Raw genomic sequence first — 22,986 nt, 5'->3', positions numbered from 1 at the left:
AGTCTCAGGGACAGGAGAGCTGGGAGCCTTGGGTCTCTGCTGTATTTCTGTCTAAATATGGTATTTTTGCTAGGTTAAAAGCTCATGTAGAGATTTAACAGGATGACACTTCATAATTTGACATCTACTGGCCATCTCTGGCTATGAGGACAGCTCTTTTTCTGTAGGAAATCTGAGATTGTTGTTTAAAAATTTGCTGTGAAAAGTAAACAGATAATTGGGGAAAACAAATCAAAAGCTTTTTTCCTTGACAAACCCACAGAATTTTAGGGAAAAAATCTATCCATGGGGCTCTAAAGTTATTGTGTTTGTCTTTTCCTGGTTTGCTGAGCCTCCTAATCTTTCATGTGTTGCTCGAAAGGAATACTGCTGATGCAAAAATGACTTTTCTGGCTTTGTTTAGAGAAAGCAAGAATTCACTCAAAAACCCTGGGAGTGCAGCTGTCTGAAAGGTTTATATAAAAACAGTTTTTCATTAGGAAACTCCCTAGTTTTAGTCAGCGAGTCTTGGTGTTTTTTAAAAAAAGTGAGCCTGCTGCCTACCGGCACCCCCAGATTCCTGTCTGCAGGGCTGCTCTCCAGCTGCTCCTCTCCCCATTTATACTTGTGCAGGGCTTACTTCATCCTAGGTGCAAAATCTGGCACTTCTATTATTTGTCATCCCATTAATCATAGCCTCATGCTCCAGTTGATCGGGATCTCTCTGCAAGGCCTCTTGTCTCTCAGAGAGTGAACAGCTCCTTCCAGTTCAGTACCAATATTTCAAAATTTACAGTGAAAACCAATTTGACTTTCGCTGAATTAAATTTGGATGCTCATTTTCACAACCCAGCAGAAACTCTGTTCTTTTCCATTATGAAGATGATCTGTAGTAATTCAATGAACTGGCTTTTCAGGCACTGGGTTCTGAATTGTTTATAGTTCAGATAACTGAACACAGCTAGTTCAGGTAACCTGGCCTTTAGTTCATGTCTCCTGAGCCTGCTCATTGAGTGGGAAAAGACAGACACAGAAGCAGTGAGGATTGTTCTACAGGTGTGGTTGAGCGTTCCTGCTACATCACCACAAACTCAGTGCCTGCTTAGGCTGGGTGTGGAATGCCATTCCTCAAACTACTTTTCTTTTTGTTATGTGTGATTTTGGCAACTGAGCTAAGGGCAACATTTGAATTACTGCTTGATTTAATGACAGAGGGGACCAGACTGAAGACCCAATTAATGGGCAGCATTAAAACAAGAAGCTGTGCTAAAGGATGGATTGACAGTGTGCCCATTACTTTTTAGGATTTTAAATACAAATTGATTAATATTTTCTATCTGCTAATATTAAGGCCATTTATTCACTTAGATTATGCTCATTTACCAACAAACTGTATTATTCATTTTTGACTCATGCACTGAGGAGTGCTTTCAAGATTAGTTTAAGAATAAATCACAACTCTTGCCTCTGGTTAGTGTGCCAATGATAAGCAGCATTATTAGTGCTATTAACTGTGTAGTGTTTGCTGGCACCCACACTCCCCATTACTCTGTCATTTCTGCAGTGTTCTCCTACTGAAGTCCCTGGGGCTGCCCACATAAAAGCTTGTGTCTGTTGCATGATTGAAGCATTAGATGTTTTTATATTCCTATTTGTTATTTGTATGCCACTGCAAGCACACATGCCCCACCTCTTTTTTTCCCATCATATCACATAACTATTTTCTGTGCCTTTCAAATGAAGCTGAAGCAATTTAAAAAAAAAAAAAAACAAACAAAGAAATATAAAGTGCTTGTTATCAATGGTATGAACTTTACATCTTTCAAATTTCTGGTTGGTCTGGGGTGTCTGGAGATAAGTCATAGAAGTCTTAAATATAGAATATGTTCTAATAAGGGTTTTGGTGGTTTTTTGTGGGGGAGAGCTTTTTGTTTGTTTGTTTTGTTGTTGTTTGTTTTGCTTTGTTGGTGGGGTTTTTTTTCTTTGGTTGGGTTTTTTTACTGTTTATTTTCCTTGAACTATTCTCAGGCATTTGCAATGACTAACCAAATTCTGGTGGAAAAGTCAGTCGTTGGCTGGAAGGAGATAGAATATGAAATTGTGAGAGACGCTGCTGATAACTGTATTGCTGTCTGCAATATGGAAAACATTGATGCTATGGGAGTCCACACAGGTAGGCTTGGGCACATGGTGGCTCACTAGAAATGGCTCATTAACTTTTTTTATGCAGTGCCCTTCTGCCTGCTACTATTGACACAGTTTTGTTATTGATGAAGTGAGCTCTAGAAACACTCTTCTGGTCTTGGATAAAGCCGGCTAGGGTGTGAAACAGATATTTTTAAGCTAAACCCACCTGATTTCTAGCAGTGGGTTGGCAAAGACAGTGACCTGTGAGGCCAGGATTTGCTGCTGCTGAGCTGCTTCTTATTTTCCTTCACTTCTACCTTATGACAAACAGGAGATTCTGTTGTAGTGGCTCCAAGCCAGACACTCACTAATGAGGAGTTTCAGATGCTGAGGGATCGTGCCATCAAAGTTGTCCGACATTTGGGTATTGTGGGAGAGTGTAATATCCAGTTTGCTCTGCATCCAACTTCCCTGGAGTACTACATTATTGAAGTTAATGCCAGACTCTCAAGAAGTTCAGCTTTGGCCTCCAAGGCGACAGGGTAAGATTATTTAAAAAACCCCACATGCTAAAGAAAAACAAATGAATAAACAAAAATGAGGGGAGCAGAACAAAAAGAGGGAATTTCAGTAATGCTTTGAATCCATGTATTATTTAAATATGTGACAGCTACGAGAAGAGTTCCTGCATCTGCTCTCCATGCAGTTAAAACATGGAGGCTAAATTTTCATCAAGGAAGACTGAAATTGGCTCAGGGAGAAATCTGGAGTGGTCAGGTCAGTAAGGAGCAGGTTTCTGTATGGGAAGCTTCTAAAACAGTTCTTGTCAGCACCTGCTAGGGTTGACCCTTGAAGAGCCAGTCCTACTGGGAGGTGGGGGAAGGGGTTAGTGAGCTCTCCAGGTCTATTCCACCCTGCTGATTCTTGTACTACAAATGGGAAAACTCCCAGGAGGTTCGTGGGGAGGGAAGCTAATAGCTACCTTACAAAGCACATACACTGTATCCATATGTTGGCTGCAAATCACCTCTGGAACCCAGAGGACACAGTTACTGATGAGCTGTCTGTCAGATTGATGCAAGTGGCACTGCTAGCTGCCTTTGTTTTGTTGGCTAATCATAAACTAATCACGATAAGGGTGGTCAGAGCAGCCTGTTTAAAAATTGGCTTCTTAATTGCACTTTGCAGATACTGTCGAGAGACACAAATTAATCTCTAATTTGCAGTTCTCAGAGGCTCCTGTGGTGATTGAAGAGCTGGTTGTCGCAGGCTGGAGATGAGCCATAATGTTGGGCAGGGGGTGTTCGATTGTTTCCTTTTTAGATGACAGACTTGCAGCAAAACATATCTGTGAGTGTGGGCTTACCGTGGATGTGACAGGCACTGAAAGTGGTGTCTTTGTGGATAAAAAAGCGAGGCCCAGATCAAAGGAGCTGAATCTGCAGTGTGTTGATGCAGGAGGCTGGATGGGTCATGCTGTGCTTGAGCACAGGAACCTTCCACTGTATTGAGGAGGGACAATCACTTCACATCTGTTTAATTGGATCCACTCCTGGGATTTGCAAGAGCAAAGTACTTCCTTCTCTACTGTTCTCTACTTCTCCTCTATGGCAGGTATCCATTAGCCTTCATTGCTGCCAAAATTGCCCTGGGGATTCCCTTGCCAGAAATCAAGAACTTTGTGACAGGAAAAACCTCTGCCTGCTTTGAGCCCAGCCTTGATTACATTGTTACCAAAATACCCCGCTGGGATTTGGACCGTTTTCAGCATACATCCAGCCGGATTGGAAGCTCCATGAAGAGTGTGGGGGAGGTGAGTGCAAGACTCTCCCCTTCTCTTTCATTCCACCACTTGGGAAAGTCATTTCTCTTTCTTGGAAACCCTCAGAATATCTATCTTCAAGGACCTAATAAATTTGAGGGTATTTATTCAGCTCAAACAATTTTTATCCAGTACTATAATTAATTAAAATGAATTAGGACCGTGTAATCTTGGTTATCACAGTGTGGATTCATAAATGGTTTGACTCCTACGGGAAGAGATCACTATGGATTACCTGAGGTTGGCTTCATTCTTAACACTTACTCCAGGACTCTGAGAGTAATTTTTTAGTTTGAGATTCTGTAGTGGTGGTTAATTAGAGTAAAACTTCACGAGTTGTAGTCTGTTAAGATTTTCAGTGATGCCCATGAGCCACAGCTCTCAGTTGTTCCCAAGTTATTTGTCCTCTGTGTTAAAACCATATGCCAAATCTCAGCCTACTTCTGCTCTTCAAAACTAAACAGAACCTGTAATCTTGCTCTGAAGTTTTGACTTCTCTTAGTGGTTAAGTCTCTTACATCAGAATTTAAGGTGTCTGGACAACTACGGTATTTTCAGACCAAGTTTTAAGAGGAGAGAAATGAAGCAAAATGGGTAAATTACTCACTTAATTAGTTAATTACCTATCAGCTACCAAAGCAAAATAATGAATTGTGTATTTTTTCAATTGCCTTTCTTTCCTAATGCTTTTCAAGTAGCTATTTTATTAAATTATTTTGACATGTAAGACGTCCCTAACATCATTGTTGTCATGAGACAACAAGCCTTTATCAGAACTGGAAGAATTAATTAGAATTTGATTTTCATTGGCAGTTTTGGCTTTTTATGGCAATGAGGTGATTTTTGTTTTGTTTTGTTTTGTTTTGTTTTCAGTGAGTTGATGCTTCCTGATATTAAGCCTCTCTGCCCAGGGGTTTGGGGGCCGTTCTGTAGAGCTGGGGTTCCTAAATACAGTTGCCTTGTACACAATCAGCTGTAAACACTTGCTGGCCATACACATTTGCAGGAGGAAGCATCAAGTCCTTCCAATGCTCATATGTCACAGAACTGCCTGAACCTGTGTCCTTCTCCAGGCAGGATGCTGGGTAAAGGCAGGAAGGAGATATGGGAAGAGTCAGTGCTGTAATGGTGCAGGGTGAACTGAAGCAGGGAAGGAGAAGCTTAAGGGATGCAGTTTGCAGCTGGCAGAGGTACTGAGCAGAAAGGTTAGTCTGCAGGACCTGTGAGCAGGAGGGGGAGTCCTTGAAGCAAAGAGTTTCTTGTCACTGTGTCTCTATTAGTTGGCACAGTCATCTCCCCAGGCCTGAACTTGAAGCCAGATCACAGCACCTACTGCACTTTTATTAACTGAACAGCATGGCCTGGCCTGGCTTTTCCTGAACTCTCTTGTGCTGGGCAGTGGGCCTGGAGCTGTGAGAAAAGAGAAAATGATTGTGTTTTTTCTTTTGACATTTTTCAGCATTGTGTTTGAGAAGAATTTTATGCTGTTAGGGTTTGACCGCACTGGGAAATAAAAATGTAGAAGTTTGAGAAAGGGTTCTGTTACCTTGCAGATTTCCAGAGAGAAAGGCTTGTTTTCTTATTAGATGTGATGTCAAGACTGAAGGAGGGAAGCCCCAGTGCTGCTATGCCAAGGAGGAGTAACCCTTTAAGAGAGCCCTCACAGGGGAGAGTTACTGTTAAATGTAATTTGAAGGAAGAGGAGCAGATTTCTCCTGAACCTTAAAATTCCCACAGTAAGTTTCTGTCTCTAACAGGTTGTTAAACAGAAATATCGTTCTGTATTACTATACCCATGCTGCTAGATAATGGCTCTCTCTACCAAAGTGCTTCAAAGCAATTTACAGAGGAGAGCAGTGGCTTCCTGTATTTTACAGACAGGGAGACAGAAGCAGAAAGGAGTTGCTTCTCTGGAACTCCCCATTGATAACGTGGGCAGAGTCAGACCTAGAAGTGGGACTCCCAAGGCTCGATCAGCTGCATCTGTCTTAAAGCCATCAGGACTGTGGAGGAGTCCACAGTCTGTCATCTTTCCTTACCTGTGCCTTCATGGTTTCAACTTGCACTCTTCTGTTACTGAGGGCACAGCTCAGTGTAGCTAACGTGGAAGTGCTCTTCTTTGCAGGTCATGGCTATTGGACGCACTTTTGAAGAGAGCTTTCAAAAGGCCCTGAGGATGTGCCACCCCTCAGTAGATGGCTTCACCTCACGTCTGCCTATGAATAAAGCCTGGCCAGCCATCGTAGATCTCCAGAAGCTGCTTTCTGAGCCAACCAGCACTCGAATATATGCAATAGCCAAGGTAACAAAAGATTAAAAGGCCTTGACCTTTGTCTCTTGAATTATAGCTACCAGGTTGGGTCAACTGAGGTCACAGTTTACTTCACCCCCTTGCTTCCCTCTGCCAAGCACACTGGCATCCTATCCCTGTATAGGATTCTTGGTGATACTTCCTTCATCTTCTGTGTTCAGGTAATGTGTTTGTCTTTTGGTGGCACAGTCTTAGCCAATGCTCATTGCATTCAGGTGCATTCCTGTCTCCTGATACCTCAGTTTGTAGCTGAGCACTGCTGGAGACCTAGATCACTTTCCTTTCCTATAATATTATATTTGTTGGGTAAACATTGGCTAATGTTTGGCCCCCTGATTTATACCAGTGTAAGTGCCAGTCAAAACTGACCAGTTTTGCAGATTTCAAAGGAATAAATGAAGATCTTTTTGAGAACTGAAACAAAGGATGATAAAGAATAGCAAGCTGCAGTCTGGGAGAGCACTGTCTATTTGCAATGATTGCATTTGTATAGGCTTGAAACTAAAAAACTACACAACTGCATGTTTAATTTCACAGACAATAAATCCTCTGTTCTTTGAAAGAGGCTTAACTTCCCATAGCATTCTTTTAACCCCTCTCCTGTCACACAGGTCAAATCACTTCAGCCCTCAAGGTGTCTGGGTAATGGGGAGTGCTATTGTAAGGGGACCTAGGGTGTGAAATTATTTCTTCCTTTGTCTCCTCAGTGTTTGCCTGTATATATCAGATGGTAAATGTGGGGTTAGTCACATTAGAAGGTAGGTGTGATTTCACATTAGGTTTTGCTGCAGCTAACTTGTCCATCTGTCCATACCCTCTATGGAGAGGAGGGCACAGCTGTCTTTTATAGCTCCTACTTACCTTTTGGTTTGTGTTTTTTAAGATTGCAGCAAACTTTCCCGGCAAATTACTCTTTTTTCTGCCTCTGACTTTGTGTGGTGGAATCTGTAAGCCCTTTGTGCTCATGTGTAGATACATCTCCTTACATTTCCCCATGAGGGTGACCAGCTGAGGCTGTGCTGTGTTTGCTGGGTTGTCACGTAGCTGTTCCTGTTATAAATGGCCTGAATGAAAAGCACAAGATGTTCTATAAATGTGTGGCTTGTCCAGCAATTGACTCCTGCTTTTCAAGCTGGGGAAGTGTGTATCTTCATCTTTCAGCAGCTGTGTTTGGTCTTTATTATAGCTTTTTCTCGTGACTGAGAGAGAAATCTTGCTGCTTGTCTCTCTGAGTGGCTTAGAGAGCTTTTATGAAACGTTAATCTTAGCTACATGTCAACACAGGAGATGTGGGGAGAGGAAGGTGAGTTTGGGTCCTACTGAACGCTAGGTGTTCCCAGCTGCTGACATTTTCACTGGGAGCTGTTGTCAAAAGCAAGATCAAAGTCTTAATTCCTCCCTATAAAAGAACTGCCTCTGCCCAATACAGTGCACTAATTCATCCCCATTAATAACTGAGGCAAGCTATATGAGCAAGAGATGCTTCTGGCAGCTGGGGCTGCTTGCTTGAAAATTCCTTTCCTGCTTGCTGACTTTTAAAAGCCAACAGTTATTCTCCATTAGCCATCAACTTTGTTTGGAAAAGGATGTAGCTTTGTTGTATGTTATATGTCTTCTCCTCCCTCCCAAACCCCACTAGTTGGCTCTCCAAGGCTTTTTACTTATTCTCTCTCCTTTGTCTGTTGGATGATGAGAACAGTTAGTGTTCAGGTGCAAGGGAAGGGAGTTCAGCTGCCATTCAGAGCTGCTGCTGTTGTGGTGGGGCTCCTCATGGTCATGTAAAAGAAGGCACAGTGAGAGAGGCTGACATAGATGAGACTTGCTCCTTGGCCAAAGTAGCCAAAGGCTGCAGGGATGGAACAGCCTGCTGAGCAGGGATGCTCAGGTTGTGTCAGGTCTCTCCTGCTCCTCTTAAAATTGTATAGAGTTAGTCTCATGCTTTCATGGTATGTTTAAGCTGTACTCCTGCATGTAGGGTTGAATACAGTAATGTCATCAGAGTGCTGTCCAGGCCTCTGATCAAATCCTACACGGATTTTCTGCCTGGAAACCTGATCTGCCCCTGTAGTGTGCTGATTGGGATCAAGAAATGTCTGCAAACTCATTCTTCTCTTCCAGTCTCCAGATTCATGCCACAGGGGTGAAGGTTTTCTCTGCCCCTCCTTTGATTAACAAGTGGAAGGAATGTTTTTTTTTTTTAGTTACCTTTGGAGATCGTAGGACTTTTAAATAAAGTGCCCTAAGCAGACTAAGAGTATGTGGTCATGCTTCCTGCGCGTATGTGTGGCTCAGGGACCACTGACTGAGTTTGGAGGTCCTCAAGATGTGCAAGTCTGCATGTGTTTTGTGAAAACAGATAGACAGAAAAAAGACCTGCTCACATCACACTGATGTGGCAGTGTGACCTCACCCTCCAAACTCGAGGGAATAAGGAGGGGAGGAGCCCTTTACCAGTTGCCTCATATTAGTATTGTACCTAGAAATGAGTGAGAAGCCCAGCTTTGTTATTGCCAGTGCTCTGGGTCTGCTGAGAGGGCCTCAGGCTTCTCATTGCAGGCATTGGAAAGAGCGGTGGCTGTTGGGTGCCAGCTGAAGGCTCTGCGTGTGACTGGTTACTCTAAAGGAGCAAAATATGCATTAGAGGTTTTCAGCACTGCTTTTGACTGTGTGGTGACAGGGCAACATTGTGCCCAAGCTTGGTAACTCGGAGCAATAATGCTGGAGTGTAGTGGGCCAAGCTCACGCCCAGATTTATCTGGGCTGGAGTTTTCTTCAGTGGCAATTGCTCTGGCTTTGTAACAGTGATGCTGCCCTGCAAGAAAACAATTAAGTGTGGTAACAGTTAATGATCCTGGTTACTTCAGCTCAGCAAAGATATCGTGCTGGCATTATCATTATGGTTGATTATAGTTGTTTTATCAGGAAAATTATAACTGTACACCACTGGTGAGACCCAAGAAATTGCATTGATAGAAGATATATTATAGTGAGGGGCTCTCCAGCATATTTCTTTATGGTGTTTTGTTTGGTTTGGGTTTTTTTTAGTAAATATTATGGTGTTTTGTAATTCATTGTCTCATGAATAATACCTCTGTGGGGTTCCTTTTTACCCCATGGCTGCAAATGATTGGTTTAAAAAAACCCCATCAATAACCCCAGGAAGATATCTGGACATTCCTGTTTTAACATTTCCAGCTAGGAGGAGGTTGATGGTGAGCCTTAGATTTAGGCAACTTGAATGGTAAAAGGTGCAGATGAGAAGTCGGTGCTGCAGTCTGAATGTGCCTCCCTGTAGTTAACTAAGGCATGTACTCAGTGGCCACCCAGCCTTATTGCCATTGTTTTGTCTCATGCTGGCTCTGTAAAAACCAAATTACCTCTCTCTCACTTAAACAGAAGCCAGCCTTTGGTACCAAAGTGGGTGGTGCCTCCCTACACTGCTTGAGTGGCACAGTTTCTGTTGCTGCAGGAGACGGGGTTGTGAGGGAGATGAACCTTTGATTTGTACAGCTTAATCTACAGAACCTTTTGTTCTTTGCGCTATATAGTTGCTGCTACCTATTTGTAGGCTAAATCTGTATTTGTGCAGCATGTATTAAAGGGGCTGTTTGGTGCTGTCCTGTTTTTGGCAGGCCTTGGATAACAAAGTCCCTGTGGATGTCATTCACAAACTCACGGCCATTGACAAGTGGTTCCTGTATAAGATGCACAGCATTGTGAACATGGAAAAGATCCTGAAGGAAGTGAACAGGTAAAAAAGGCCAACAGCCTTGTCCTAGGACACAACAGTCCTTCTGGGAATTCTTCTGCTGGAAAACCTATGGTAAGCACAGATGCAGTCAATGCTGGGAAGTTTATTCCAGTGCTTGGAGTAAGCAGCGGTGTCATAAAACCCACTTTACTGCCTCACGCAGTCAGCAGAAATTTCTGAACACACTCTTTTTGGTAAAATAAATCTGTTGTGTACTTGGGCGTCTTGACTGTTCTCAGGATTATGGAAGTTACAGTTTATTTTGGAAAACGGTCATTGTATCTGTGAGGCTAAGGCTGGGAATGTGAATGGCCTGCAAGGAGTAACAGTGTGCTGCACTCATGTGCCTAGGACAGAGTTAGCCTTCAAACTCACCACAGGACTTGTCCTGACTCATTGCACCTGTGGGCCACATACCCTGCATTTTATTTCCAGTCTGGCCTATTGATTTTTAAGCTTTTTGCCTTGCTGTGATCATATAGTATGCGACACTTTTGTACCACACTTTCAAACATCTATAGTTCCCGACATATTTAAATATAAATCTTATTTCTTCAAGAAAAATGACCATATAAAAGCAAACAGGAAAGATAGCAGTAAATTAAAGTATTTCAGTTCAGCCTCTTGCTGACTTGAGCTTTCCCTTCATGGTTTTCAAGGCTGGAAGAGCCTCCTTGCTGAGTTTTTGGCTGTGTGTTGGTGGCTTCTCTGCCTCTGGTACCCGTTGTACTCACACGTGTCACCACATGGTGGCACTGGGAGCGCACCAGAGCAAGTGCATTAGTTCACCTGCTGTCGTCTGCATTTTGACCAGCTGCACGGTTTTAATTGAGCAGCCCTTGCTCTCCCTTGCCCTCTGGAACAAGCTGGATCTGGAGCTAAACAAAAATAAATGTGGAGGGAGATGCTGAAGATAAGGAGCAGCTTGATTATTTGCAGAAATCTTTTATTTGACTGCGCACCTTTTTGCCCTCTAACATCTGTGTTGCACGGCATTTGTCTGTAGCCCCTTAAATATATATGTGCAGCTCCTGAGGAAGCAAAACAACATGTCGAGAATCAGTTTGAGTTCCTCACTATTGGAGTGGCGTGCTCTGGGATGAGGCACTTGGGACCCCAGAAGCTGGCCTCATGCTCAACTGGTATAAATCCAGCATCACTCTACAGAAGCTAATCTTGCCAAACTGTCCTGTGTCCCTGAGGTCGCTTTCCCTTTCTCTGCAGTGGGTGGCAGGAGATTATGCTGCCAGCGCTATGATCAGTACCTGGTACCACCTCCCATTGTTTTTCCTCCTTCTGGTGACCTAGGCAGCAGGCTGTACAGGCAGGCTGCTGAAGAGAGCCCTTAGGCAATATCCAACCTTGCATTTGTATCAGACATAACCAGTGTTGTGTCCCTTGGAGGTGGATTCATGCAATTCAACTCAGATTGCCAGTGGTGTCATAAAATCATTGAATGGTTTGGGTTTGAAGGGACCTTAAAGATGAACTAATTCCAAGTCCCCTTCCATGGGCAGAGACACCACCTACTAGACCAGGTTGCTCAGAGCTCCACCTAACCTGGCATGGAACACTTTCAGGGGTGGGGAGGCCACAATCTGTTTAGACAACCTGTTCCAGTGCCTCACCAACCTCACAGTAAGAATATTTTCATAATATCTCATCTAAATGTACTGTTTGTCAATTTGAAGCCATTTCCCCTTGTCCCATCACTATGTGCCCTTGTAAATAGTCCCTCTCCATCTTTCTTGTAGGCTCCCTTCAGGTACTGGAAGGTCACTGCAAACCTTCTGTTCTCCAGGCTGAACATATAAATTATCTCTCATTCACTCACCAGGCAGATTTTCCCTCCACTGTCATTACTCACACCTTTCCAAGGAAACTGTCTTACCTCCCAGCCTGCACTGGAGGAGCGAATGGACTGTCTGGCTGCATTACATTGAAGGCACATTGGCACAAAAGCAAAGAGCCGGGGAAAAACACTTGTGACCTTAACTAAGAGGCTAGTCCAGTGAGCCACATCAGGAAACATATCTGCAATAGCCAAGGGAAAGTTAACTGAGTGATGCAGATGAGACTTGGCACACATGTGCTCTTCCCGCCGCCAGCTGTTTCCAGTTCCCGGAATGCCTGGCATGAGTTTTACCTGTGCTACAGGATAATTTCCAGTTGAAAAGAATGATCCGTGATACCATCATTGCTTTGAATCTTTCTGTTGTTGAAATACAGTTACCAGAACCAGAAATAGTTGTCCTGTTCCTGGGCACTGTTGCTGGTTACAAGCTGTTCGGGTGAATCCGTCCCCTCCTTTTTGTCTCTGGATGAGGTTGGGGGTACTTTGCAGTGAGGTTTTGGATGCAGCTGTAGTAATGTTTCTGCCAAGGGTCTTGATTTGGGCCCTGCAGAGCAGTTGTAGAGACTGGTAATAGGGAGATGGTCTCTGCCAAGGGGAAATTTAGAGCTAGAACACGTGGGTATGACAGACAGATGGGGAAGGGGAATCAGAGGCAGGTGGAGGCCTTTGTGAACAGTTCAGCGAGCAGCTTTCACGCGCCACATGCTGCCTTGCATCCTCACCATGTGCAGCGATTCAGAGGTGAGCAAAAGGCCTCACTGATATATGCAAGGAATCTGTTTAGATGTGAGAAAGGTTGTTTGGGATAATGTAATGTGTGTGGGGGACTTTCTGATCTATAAATATGCGTTCTCTATGGTGTACAGGCAAGACCAGCCATTTGCAGAGACAGTAGGGACTGGGGAGGACACTGCCCCATTTACTTTTGCTGCTGGTGAGACTGTAGCTTTGACATGCTGTGGCAATGTTTCCATATGACTCTGCCTCTGGGCCCTCTAGGATGGAGGAGTTGTTTCAGGTCATGTGATGGGGCTGCAAGAAGGCAAATGGCCTGAGCTGGAATGGGAAAAGAAAGCCAGTTGGAGGGTCCTTGTGAGAATATCAATATGACAAACATGTCAAAGATGTGACTCTGCTGTTTCTCCTACATATTTTTCATTTTAAGTGGAAACTTACCAGTTACCTTTATACCTAGATGTAATCTCAACTACAACCTGCCCCACAACACACATGCACACACAAAAGTAAAACCATGTACACGTATGCACATGCAAGGAGCAAGCACCATCCTATGCAGTCCGTCCATGAATTGGTGATGATGTAGGGAGCAGGGGTAGTGCAACAGGATGTGCTGTTATCAGGAAATTCTTTCCCTAGATTTGGCCTTACCAGTCCTGTGAGCAAAAAGTGGGGGGAAGGGCCTTGCAGTGATTCCATAGCTGTTCATCACACTGACAGCTCGTGAAGGAGATGGAAATTTGGACAGACCATGTCCGAGACAGTGAGGAGTGAGACGAGACTTTAAGGCCAGAGTTTATGGACCCAGTCCAGAGTGAGTCAGATTTGAAAAAGGGTCCAGTAATGTCATCATGCCCAGGAGCACAGCTCCAGTAACATCTGGGACGTACTTGACTCAAGACACTGGTGGCCTGGGTGCAAGGGAAAGCCTCTCTTAGAATTTGCATCTTTTCAAATGTTCTTTGACCAGTTGCAGTGAAGATTTGTTTGCATGTGGCCATGGTTATTTTCATCTGTTCCTGATTTTGTGGTCTCTGAGAACTATGACTGTATGCAAGGAGAATGTACAACAAACACCATTAAATACAGGTAAGAGGGTAGGCAGCTATAGTGAAATCATCACTTAAGCCTAAGTGATGTGAGGATAAAAGTCTGGTTGAATATCAAATTTCAATATTGATAAAAGGCTGTAAAGTAAAATTCAAGTGAGAAAATAGGAGCAGGATAAACCCCCATTTTGAGGAGCTAAGCACAGAGATGGTGAGCTTGCCCAAAATCTCAAAGACAGTCTGGCAGTGCAGTGAATTGCACTCTGTTGCCTTAAATCTCAACTCTTCAAAATAACCTTAATAAAAACAGCAGATCATCCTTTTGGTGGATACCAAAGTAGCCAGCCTACTAACAGTGAGAAATGATGGCACCAGTCATATTTTGATAACTTTATGTTTTGGAGCTTTGTTTTCGAGGAGACTATGTCCTTGCTCTGTGGGTGTTGAGTGAAAACGCCTCCTGGCCTGTGGCTTGCTTGAGAGGGGTAGATGCAGTCCTGATTATTGCTCTTGTTCTTAAAGAGGCACAGGTTAATAGAAGGGAAAGCATACAAAAGTGGAAAGGTGAAGACCCACTCAGCCCAGCGTTTGTAGCTGGGTGCTCTGCTCAGCAGCCCCTGGGAGAAGGCGTTTATTGCAAATTCCTTTTTGGATCTCATGTCCTTGGGTCCATGTGTGCTTTGAAAGCTGCTTGCTGGAAGCATGGCTTGGATTTCAAAATGTGACTGTGGTGGAGTAGCCACAGAAACACAGGTGCTGGCACCAGCAGGTGAGCTGGGAAGCACTGCAGGGAGAGAAGCTCAGGCAGACCATCAATAGGCTGTGCTCTTCTACAGAGGTTGCTGCATCCTTGCCCTTCTCAGCAGTGTTTCTGCTGACCTGTGTGCTTTTGGGACAAGTCAGAGCTGTCAGGCAGGTCTTGTGTGGGCATCAAGCAGAGCAGGTCCAGTGATGCCAAATGAGGCTGTGCTGATTTATGCTGTTTGAGGAGCTGTCACTGACATATTTGTAGTGCTTGTTTCTAGCTAACTGGAAAGATTACTTTTGTCTTCTTTGTGAACTGTGGGGCAGGGAAGACTAGAAACATCTTAGGAATGCAGTACATGAGGAGAATATTCTACAAGCAGCTATTCAGCACTGTTGGTTGTGTTTTGTGTGGATCTGACTTAAGATACTTTCTATTTGTCTTATAGAGCCATCAGTAATAATTTCACAGTAATATTTTCTTTCAAAGCATCTGTGTGTTTGTGAAAACACAGTATGCATATTTTCCTTGATACAGAGGATATACAAGCATTGCCAAAAAAAACCATTGGGGAATCTTTGTAACCAGTATGTACAAGACCAGAAGCAGGCAAGTCTGTACTGTGGCATCCCAGCAAAGACCTAAAAGCTCTCTTTTACTAGGGGTAGAAAATAGGCTTTGAGTAAGCATCCCAGTGAGCTGTTGCTTCAGTGCATCACTTAATCCTCTGAGTGAGTCATTAAGGTCTTAGGGCACAGTGTGAGGTTCACGTTACTTAAATCAAGATGTCCAGAATGAGATTTATTAGCCGGGGAACCGGAATGTTAAAGGTGCAGATGCTGGAGTGGCAGTTGTTCAGTGAGTGAGATTTGTTGGTTTACTGCTCCTGCTTCCCTGAAAGCTCCTTTGGCAGCTTTTTATCAGTCATCTCATGACTTTCTCAGGAGGGTAAAACCAGTAACAATCTATCTCCCTGAGAAGAGAAGCGGGGAGAGAATTTTTACCCTGATCTCATTATTTTAGTTGTAGCATGTTCAAAATCTTGTAAAATATCAGGAGTAATCAAGGAAGCCACTAGGAGCCTTGAAACAGCAGGACAATGAGGAAAGGAAAAACAATATGTCTTTGTACGCAATCCAGCCTGAAATCAAGCAGGCTTTTGAAACCCTCCAGGCCTATGTCTACTGAGAAGCAAAGAGCTCTCTAAGGATTGGACATAAGGCATTTTGCTTCCAGTACTTCTTGCTTTCAGCCCACTTTGCTTGCCAAAGTGAAACTGAGCTTAAATTTTAGTCTGGGTTTAAATCCCTCCAGAGTACAGAGGAGCTGAATTCAAGAGAGGTGGGCTGAGCTGGATCTTGCTCATCTTTGCAGCTCCTCTGTGCATATCCAAGCCACACGTGTAGCTGCCGAGATGAAGCAGAGGTGACCTGCAAGGTGAGCCTGTGGGCTTACAGGGCAATTGTTAACTGACACAGTAGCTGTGTCCCAAATGCTCCCAGCTCGGGCTTTGGTCTTTGTTCACAAAATATTCCTGGTCCTTTTGATCAAGACCCATTCACATCAGCCTAAGTAATATGTGGATGGGCATAAACTTGGCAACATACAGAAAATGAAGCAGAGCCTGATTTGGGAGACAAGAAAAAGAGTGTTTCTTCCCCTATCAAGCAGGGACTTTCTGCTGGCATGTTTATTCAGTATTACTCCTAAACTGGTGGATCAGATGAAAGCTGGTCAAGTGGAAGAGAGGGCTGTGCTGAAGAGAGCAGGCTCTCCTGATAATTGCAATGCTGCCAGCGTTCCTACAGTCAGTTAATAGATTTCCCCAGGTCCTCTGTGCCAGGTGAAAGTTTCCTAATTAAGGGGAATTTATTCCATTTCCTTTTATTGTTTATTGTTGAAGAAGTGAGTGGATGGAGTTCCTAAGATGACAGGGTGGAATTTTAAACTAAAAGCAACAGCAAATCAACACTGGAAGCTTAAAATGGAGTCACAAGCAAGGTTGGGGAAAGGTTTGTATTGTTTATAAACTGCAAAATGTGCAAGGGACTTTAGCTTTCTGAGGGGGTGAACAGCCACAATGATTATGACAGTGTGCTAAAATATAATCATATGGTTTTGAGGCTCTGAAACTCCTGACTTTCATTTTGAAAGGCAAATATTAGGAAAAAGAAGCATTATAGAAATCTAAAATCATGGACACTTAATCTTCCCTTGTTTCAGAATGGATTGTAAACCAGTGAGGGAGTTTAATCTTTGGAAGACTTTTTACTCTCTGTTGGAAAAGTAATTGTTGCTCCAAGGGAGGTGGGAAGCAGTGATGTAGGACTGGTTCATATATTTGGGAATAGCCAGAAATGAGAATTGTTGTCTTCTCTTTTTGGCTCTGGATTTCTGGTGAGCTTGAAGGGTTATATGCACTCAAACATTCAAAGAGATCAGCCTGATTTTGCCTCTTGCTGGCTTTAGTGTCTCCAGCATGTCTAAAGGTCTGTCCTTGAGCAAAGGCAGTGGGAATGCTGGATCTTAAAAATGGACACCCCTGGACCTCTGCTTGCTATCTGCAAGATGAGCATCACACTACCATGCTGTTTACATGTTTCTTCATATGATTTCCATGAAAGTTGAGATATAAATGCTAAAAATTACCTTTATTAGTGAATAGAAATTATTCTGTTATAAACATGTGTGTCCAATACATGCAGAGAGGCAGCGTGATTTCCATACCAGTGCTAAGGATTTGCAATTCTCTGATCCAGCTCCCTTTAAACATGATGGAGAGATTCTGCTGGCTCCTATCATGCGTTGGGAGTAGCAGAGGGGAAAAAATGCATGGAAATAAATGTTCCATTTCCCTGTTAGGGACTCGGCTTTTCTCTTGCATGCTGGTTGTCCTGTACAAAAACAGTTACCGTTCTGCATGGATTAGTAAGTGGCCTAACCTGATTTAAGATGTTAGCCCAAGGCAAATGAATCATGTCGTGAAATAATCACTGCTTTTATTCGCCACCCTGCTGGGGTGGGGGGTGACATTGAATGATATTGTTATAATGAGATAGAAAAAATGCAGTGGAAACAAGCTGCAAATGAAGGCAATTTTCTGTGTCTGTCAGTACTCAAATGACAGCCAGCTATGTGTGTTCCTGAGGCAGAAGGGAGGGAGGGCAAGGGAGTAAACACCACTGAAACAGGCTTATTTTCTTGGGGTCATCAGGTCTGCTCACTCACACTTTAGGAATGCTGAGTCTAGGAGAGAAATCTAGTGTGGCTGTGTCCTTCATAGCTGGTGATGGCTAGCATCAGTTTTGCCAGAGAATTGGTGGATTCTGCTTTGTTTGCTCATGCTTTCACTTCTGGTGCTCATGGTTTATGTAAAAAGTCCTGCCTCTGAGCTGAGATCGGAAAGCAGAAAGGGCTGAGGAGGAGCAGAGGAGTTTGTGGTGGTAGCGTTAGTGCATGGGAACCACAGTCTTCAATGTACCGTAGTGCCACAAAGTGGGTCTTACTCAGGGATATCGAAAACCTGGGAAGCTCAACCTGATGGATTAGGAAGGACTGTTTCATAGAATCATAGAACGACTTAGGTTGGAAGGTACCTTAAAGATCATCTAGTTCCAACACCCTGCTGTGGGCAGGGACACCTTCCACTAGACCAGGATGCTCATAGCCCTGTCCAACCCGGCCTTGAACACTTCCCCTCTACAACTTTCCTTCTGACTCTAACAAAGAGGAGGATTTGCTGGAGCAAGAAGGGTGATGTGGTGAAGGGTTCTGGAGAAGATCTGGGGTGTAGGTGGTACTCCTGCCTGCAGTTTTCTGAGGGCAGAGCAAGCTGGTTGTGGTGCCAGGCTGGGACACAGTGTGGAAGATGGGAGTTACAGTAAGCATTTTGGGAGACAGTGTGGAGGGTAGAAGTTACAGTGATTGTTTCCTTCTTGCAAATGCTCACTATTATTTTCTGCTGTGCTATTGCTGACAGGTGGAGTGCTCTGTTCTCATATTACAGGGCTAGGAGAGGTGGCACTGGGGAATTCCTAGAGAAACCCCCACCTACCCAGGGATTTGAGCCCCAAAGTTTCTGGTCCCCAGTTCTACTCTCAGAACAAGCTTTTTTGGCACTTGTGTGATTCTCACCTGTTTAGCACTAGCCTGACTTCACCCAGGGCAGCAGAGCTTCTCTGTGCCTAAGCCAGAGTGGAAAATACAATCCAATGACTCTCTTTCATGCTTCAGCTTCCTGACACATTCCAATAAAGCTGTCTTACCCCTCTTATCCCACTGAAATAAAATAATACTATTTAAAAATACTGTCAAGCAAAGGACATAATTCAAAGCTCTGATTTAGGAAAATTGCTTGTTTGTTAGTCATTTCCTTTTTCCTGATTCAGAGCTTGCTTGTTCATAAAATATTGATTTATTGGGCAGGCAAGGATGCTCTTGGCAATGAAGATGAAAAGCAGACCGTGCTGATAAAAATACATAAGCTTTTTTATGTTTTTGTAAAAGCTAAGCTTAGAAAAGGTAACTTAGAAACGGAGGCAGGCAGAAACTATAAGGGCTTTTGGTGGAGTCAAAACAAAGTGGAACAAAGAGTAGGAGAGAAAAGAGTGGAGAGAATAAAGAGGGAATGGAGAAGATGAAAAAAATCAAGAGCAAAATGGATGGGGAGCTGTTGATCTACAGAGATGACAGGGGAAAGCAATGTGTTTGAAATTAACCACAGAAAGCAGGACTCCTGAAAAGCAAAACCAGGAGGACAAGATATGGAAGTATTGAGAGCCCCTGGTTACAAATATGAAATCATAAAAGGTGTCCCTGCTTTACTCAGTTTACCCCCCCTCTCTGTTTTCCTAATGCAAGAAGCAGTACAAACGATAGGGAAAAAGATATATCGAGACTGTCAGAAGGAAAAACTCACCTTGTATGTGAGCCTCTGAAGGTCATTTCTACTATGGATCTCTGAAGTCAGAGGCTTTTTCCAAAGACTGGCCATTTCTGAAGTAAGGCAGAGCATCCCCAACAACAGAAAGAAAGACTTGTTTGGAACAAATTGTAGTGTTTTGAGACCAGCTGTCTCCCAGCTTAGCAGGGTTGGGTCACAGTTATGCCTCTGAATGGCTTGTCCCAGAGCTTCAGGATTTTTATGCCTTTGGGCATAAATGGGCAGCTGCAGTGAGAGGCAGGACATACATTATGATTGATCCAGCCAGTCTGGTGAGACCTGTATTTTAAAATTTAGACTGGGAGGAAGAATGTAAGAAAGATATTAATTTAAAGTTTGGGCGTGGAGTTGTAGGGATACTGAATCCAAGAAAGGAATCACTGCAGGTCCTCTGTGGAGGCTGAAATGGTAAATGACCATATGAGTGTTGTACATACAGTGAACTTGTACTAGCCTCGTGTAGAGTGCTGCCTGGGGGATGATGGACATCACTGTGAATCACTCATTCCTGCCTCAAAAATGCAGGAAAAGAAAGACTTTACCTCATAGATATTTGTGGTGGGCGCCCAGTGCAAAAAAGGTCTTTTATGTATGAGTCTTTTTCCTTTTCTTGCTTTCATGTGCATGATCCTATAGCAACTCCATGGAGTATAGAGGACACAAGCACTAATGTATCTTATAGGTATGCCTGTAAAGCCTCATGCAGAGGTGTTTTTCTTATTTAATCTCAGTGAAACAGTTCCAGAAGAGACACTGAGAAGAGCCAAACAGATGGGGTTCTCCGACAAACAGATTGGGAAATGCCTGAGGTTGACTGAAGCCCAGTGCCATCAGCTGAGGCTGAGGAAGAACATAGTGCCCTGGGTGAAACAGGTACGTGTGTGGTCCTGCTGGGGGCTTCCAGGAGTGCAAGGGGTGGGAGACCTCCGTGTCTTTGGAAACCCCTGGCTCTGTTAACGTCCACAGGAGTTTTGATATTGACATGAGAGGAGAACACGTTTCACCCCTGTAGCTGTTCCTTCTGCACTGCAGGCATCAATGTAAGACCATGAACATTCCGAAAGAGATGCTCAGAATATTCTTGTTTGTATTTTGCGTGGCTGAGGGGGAAACACAGCTATGGGGGTTCAGGGAAAGGCTGAGAATGTTGGCCCACCATGGTGTGACCATGAAAAGCATAATATGGCTTCTCTTTCGGTAGTAACTTTTTATAGGCTGTAATTGAAGTCTGCTACTGTTATGGGTTCATTTGCTATTCATTGTGATAGCATGAGCCTAATGAGCTCATCTGGTAATCGTGGCAGCGTCACTAGGTGTTCTCCTGCTGCATTTAAGCTATGTTGGTATTAAACTGCCACCAGCTGGTTTTCTGTCCTTAAAGGGGAAAAAAAACCCAACCCAAACTACTGAATGTTTCTGAAAGAGCTTGTCTGTATCCTCAGGCCCAATTCCAGGTGCCAAATCTCCTTCTGTTCCCCAGCTGCTGTTTTTCTTCTATGGCTCACCTGGCCACAGAAACGTACCTGGTCTTGCATTGCATTCTTTCAGCTGCATATGGCACTGCAGTGCTGGATTGATTTGTGTGCCAAGGTACCCTTAATAAGGTCATTCCACTTGTGCCTGCATATGTGCCTTCAAAGCATATGTTTCTTCTTGTTCCATGAAGTATGTCACACTATTAGCAACGGTAATGAGCAGCAGACACTTAGCACGGTGCTAATGACATAAGGTCACATTCTCCATTATTCACAAGAATTTGGACAGCCACTGAGGATTCCTGAAACTACTTGAAGGCTGGACAGGTTTTTAAATGGTATAGTGTGTAAAAATTCATGTCAGGACTGCTTTAATATTGTTCTCTGTTCAGTATTCTGTGTAGAAATGTTTCAGTTGTTCATTCAGGGAGCATCAGCAGTTGCTGGTGTCCTAGATGGACTAGTCATGATGTATAACATGCGATGAGTAGGTGACACAAATAGTTTGTGAACAGCCTAGTAGGAAAATTGTTCTGGGTTCCCAAAATTACATATAAGGGGTGGTTGAAAATCACTCTTGCTTTGTGTACCATTTAATTATCAAAGCACAAGTTATACTGTAACAGAAATATGTAGTAATTGTGCTGCTACTCAGCACGATCTCAAAGTGATATTGTGTGCATGTTTGTGTTCAGTGTGGGAGTAAGATGGAATCAAGAGCAGGATGTGAAGGTTCCAGATGGCCCTACTAAAGGGGGCAAGAGACCTGAAGAAATGGAGATCTGTGTAACTAATGCTGCCAGACAAAGTAGAGAACAAAGGCCTTGGCGAGTAGGGCAGGTTCCTGGGCTGTGTAGATGTTTCACCAAAGAGGTGCAGAGCTAAAACTACAGCTTAGAAAGAGATGGTAGAGTGTCGTGTTGACTGAACTGTAGGGTCTGGGGGGAAGGTCAGGCATATGCTGCACAGAACAGTTCAGATCACCTTCTTATGAGAGGAAAACAATAGGACGGAAATAGCAGTAGAAAATGAAAGAGAGAAAAGAAAAAAAAAAACCAAAACACTCGCACATAGGAAGGATCTTGCACTGGCCGAGTCACAATCCCTTGTCTTCTTCCCCATACAGATTGACACACTGGCAGCAGAATACCCAGCAGTGACTAATTACCTCTACATCACGTACAACGGGCAGGTAGGCACCTTCAGAAACAAGCGTCATTGCTGTCTGGTTTGATCTCTTTCCTCTATGCCACATTATTTCTGGAGATCTTGCAAATGTCTCTGTAGCAATTATTTTGGATGGTGTTACATATAGTCCCCTTACAGAAGGCTTGGAACTTTCTCTTGCTCAAATCCTGTTCTGGTGCATTTAGCATTAATGGCCCTGTGTTAATATATCACCTGTACATGCACAGGTAGGTGCTGGGAATGCGCCACTCACGTTTCACTAATCTCATCCTGGCGTTCATTTTTATGTGAATGTTCACAGCTCCTTATGGCTGCTCAGACAGCCACATCAGAGGTGCTATGTCTCTTTAGGTTTGGGTGCAGCACCACTAATTCCAGGAGAGTTGCACTTGATTTACACCGCAGTAAATGAGATCAGACTTGAGCCCTGAAGGATCAGACTGTTGGATATGAGCTGAGCACCAGAAACTGTTTATCCTGAAAAGCACGGAGTTAAGGTGCTGTGGAGTACATATCCTAATTCCTTTTTGCTCTCCCTTCTCAGGAACATGATGTAAAATTTGATGACTGTGGAGTGATGGTGTTGGGCTGTGGACCATATCACATAGGTAAATCTTTCTTACAACTCCTCTGTTCTCCTTGAACCCTCAAGCCGCCTTCAGGTATTCTTGTGGTTCATTTGCTTCTCTTCTCATATGGTGACAAAACCCTCCAGAGTACAGTGCACAGGACATCAATTCCTAACACAAGGTTTGCCTTTTATACTTGCTTGGAGACTTCATTTCACACCCTGGAAAAAAACAGGAATATTTTATTACTTTTCTCTTATTACTTAGTTGTAATTTCCACAAAGTTTTGTGGAATTTTTTTTTGTGGAATCTTTTTTTTTTCACATGTTAAGGTCTTAAGAACCTGATAACTTGCATCATGAGGATTTTGTTGTTCCTGCACCTGTCTTACATGTTTACTGCCATCTCAGGACGGTGTTGTTACACACTATGCAT

At 43.5% G+C, this 22,986-nt stretch overlaps 1 protein-coding gene across 9 annotated transcripts in view; it reads left to right on the top strand.

Moving 5' to 3' along the window:
* CPS1 (carbamoyl-phosphate synthase 1) overlaps positions 1-22,986 on the top strand; it is a 99,111-nt gene that overhangs the window by 42,515 nt on the left and 33,610 nt on the right. For all 9 annotated transcript variants that reach the window (XM_039381337.1, XM_039381339.1, XM_039381338.1 and 6 more), the window contains 8 exons: positions 2,008-2,152; positions 2,438-2,648; positions 3,721-3,919; positions 6,054-6,230; positions 9,872-9,990; positions 20,051-20,192; positions 21,921-21,986; positions 22,527-22,590. In XM_039381337.1, the coding sequence (XP_039237271.1) occupies positions 2,008-2,152; positions 2,438-2,648; positions 3,721-3,919; positions 6,054-6,230; positions 9,872-9,990; positions 20,051-20,192; positions 21,921-21,986; positions 22,527-22,590 (1,123 nt within the window). The remainder of the gene's footprint in view (positions 1-2,007; positions 2,153-2,437; positions 2,649-3,720; positions 3,920-6,053; positions 6,231-9,871; positions 9,991-20,050; positions 20,193-21,920; positions 21,987-22,526; positions 22,591-22,986) is intronic.

The sequence above is a fragment of the Pipra filicauda genome, unplaced genomic scaffold, assembly GCF_003945595.2.
Source record: "Pipra filicauda isolate LSUMZ 115617 unplaced genomic scaffold, ASM394559v2 scaffold21_size4447388_pilon, whole genome shotgun sequence".
NCBI classification, from domain to species: domain Eukaryota; kingdom Metazoa; phylum Chordata; class Aves; order Passeriformes; family Pipridae; genus Pipra; species Pipra filicauda.
The sequence above is the reverse complement of the archived record's forward strand: the minus strand, read 5'-3'. Positions and strand labels throughout refer to the sequence as shown.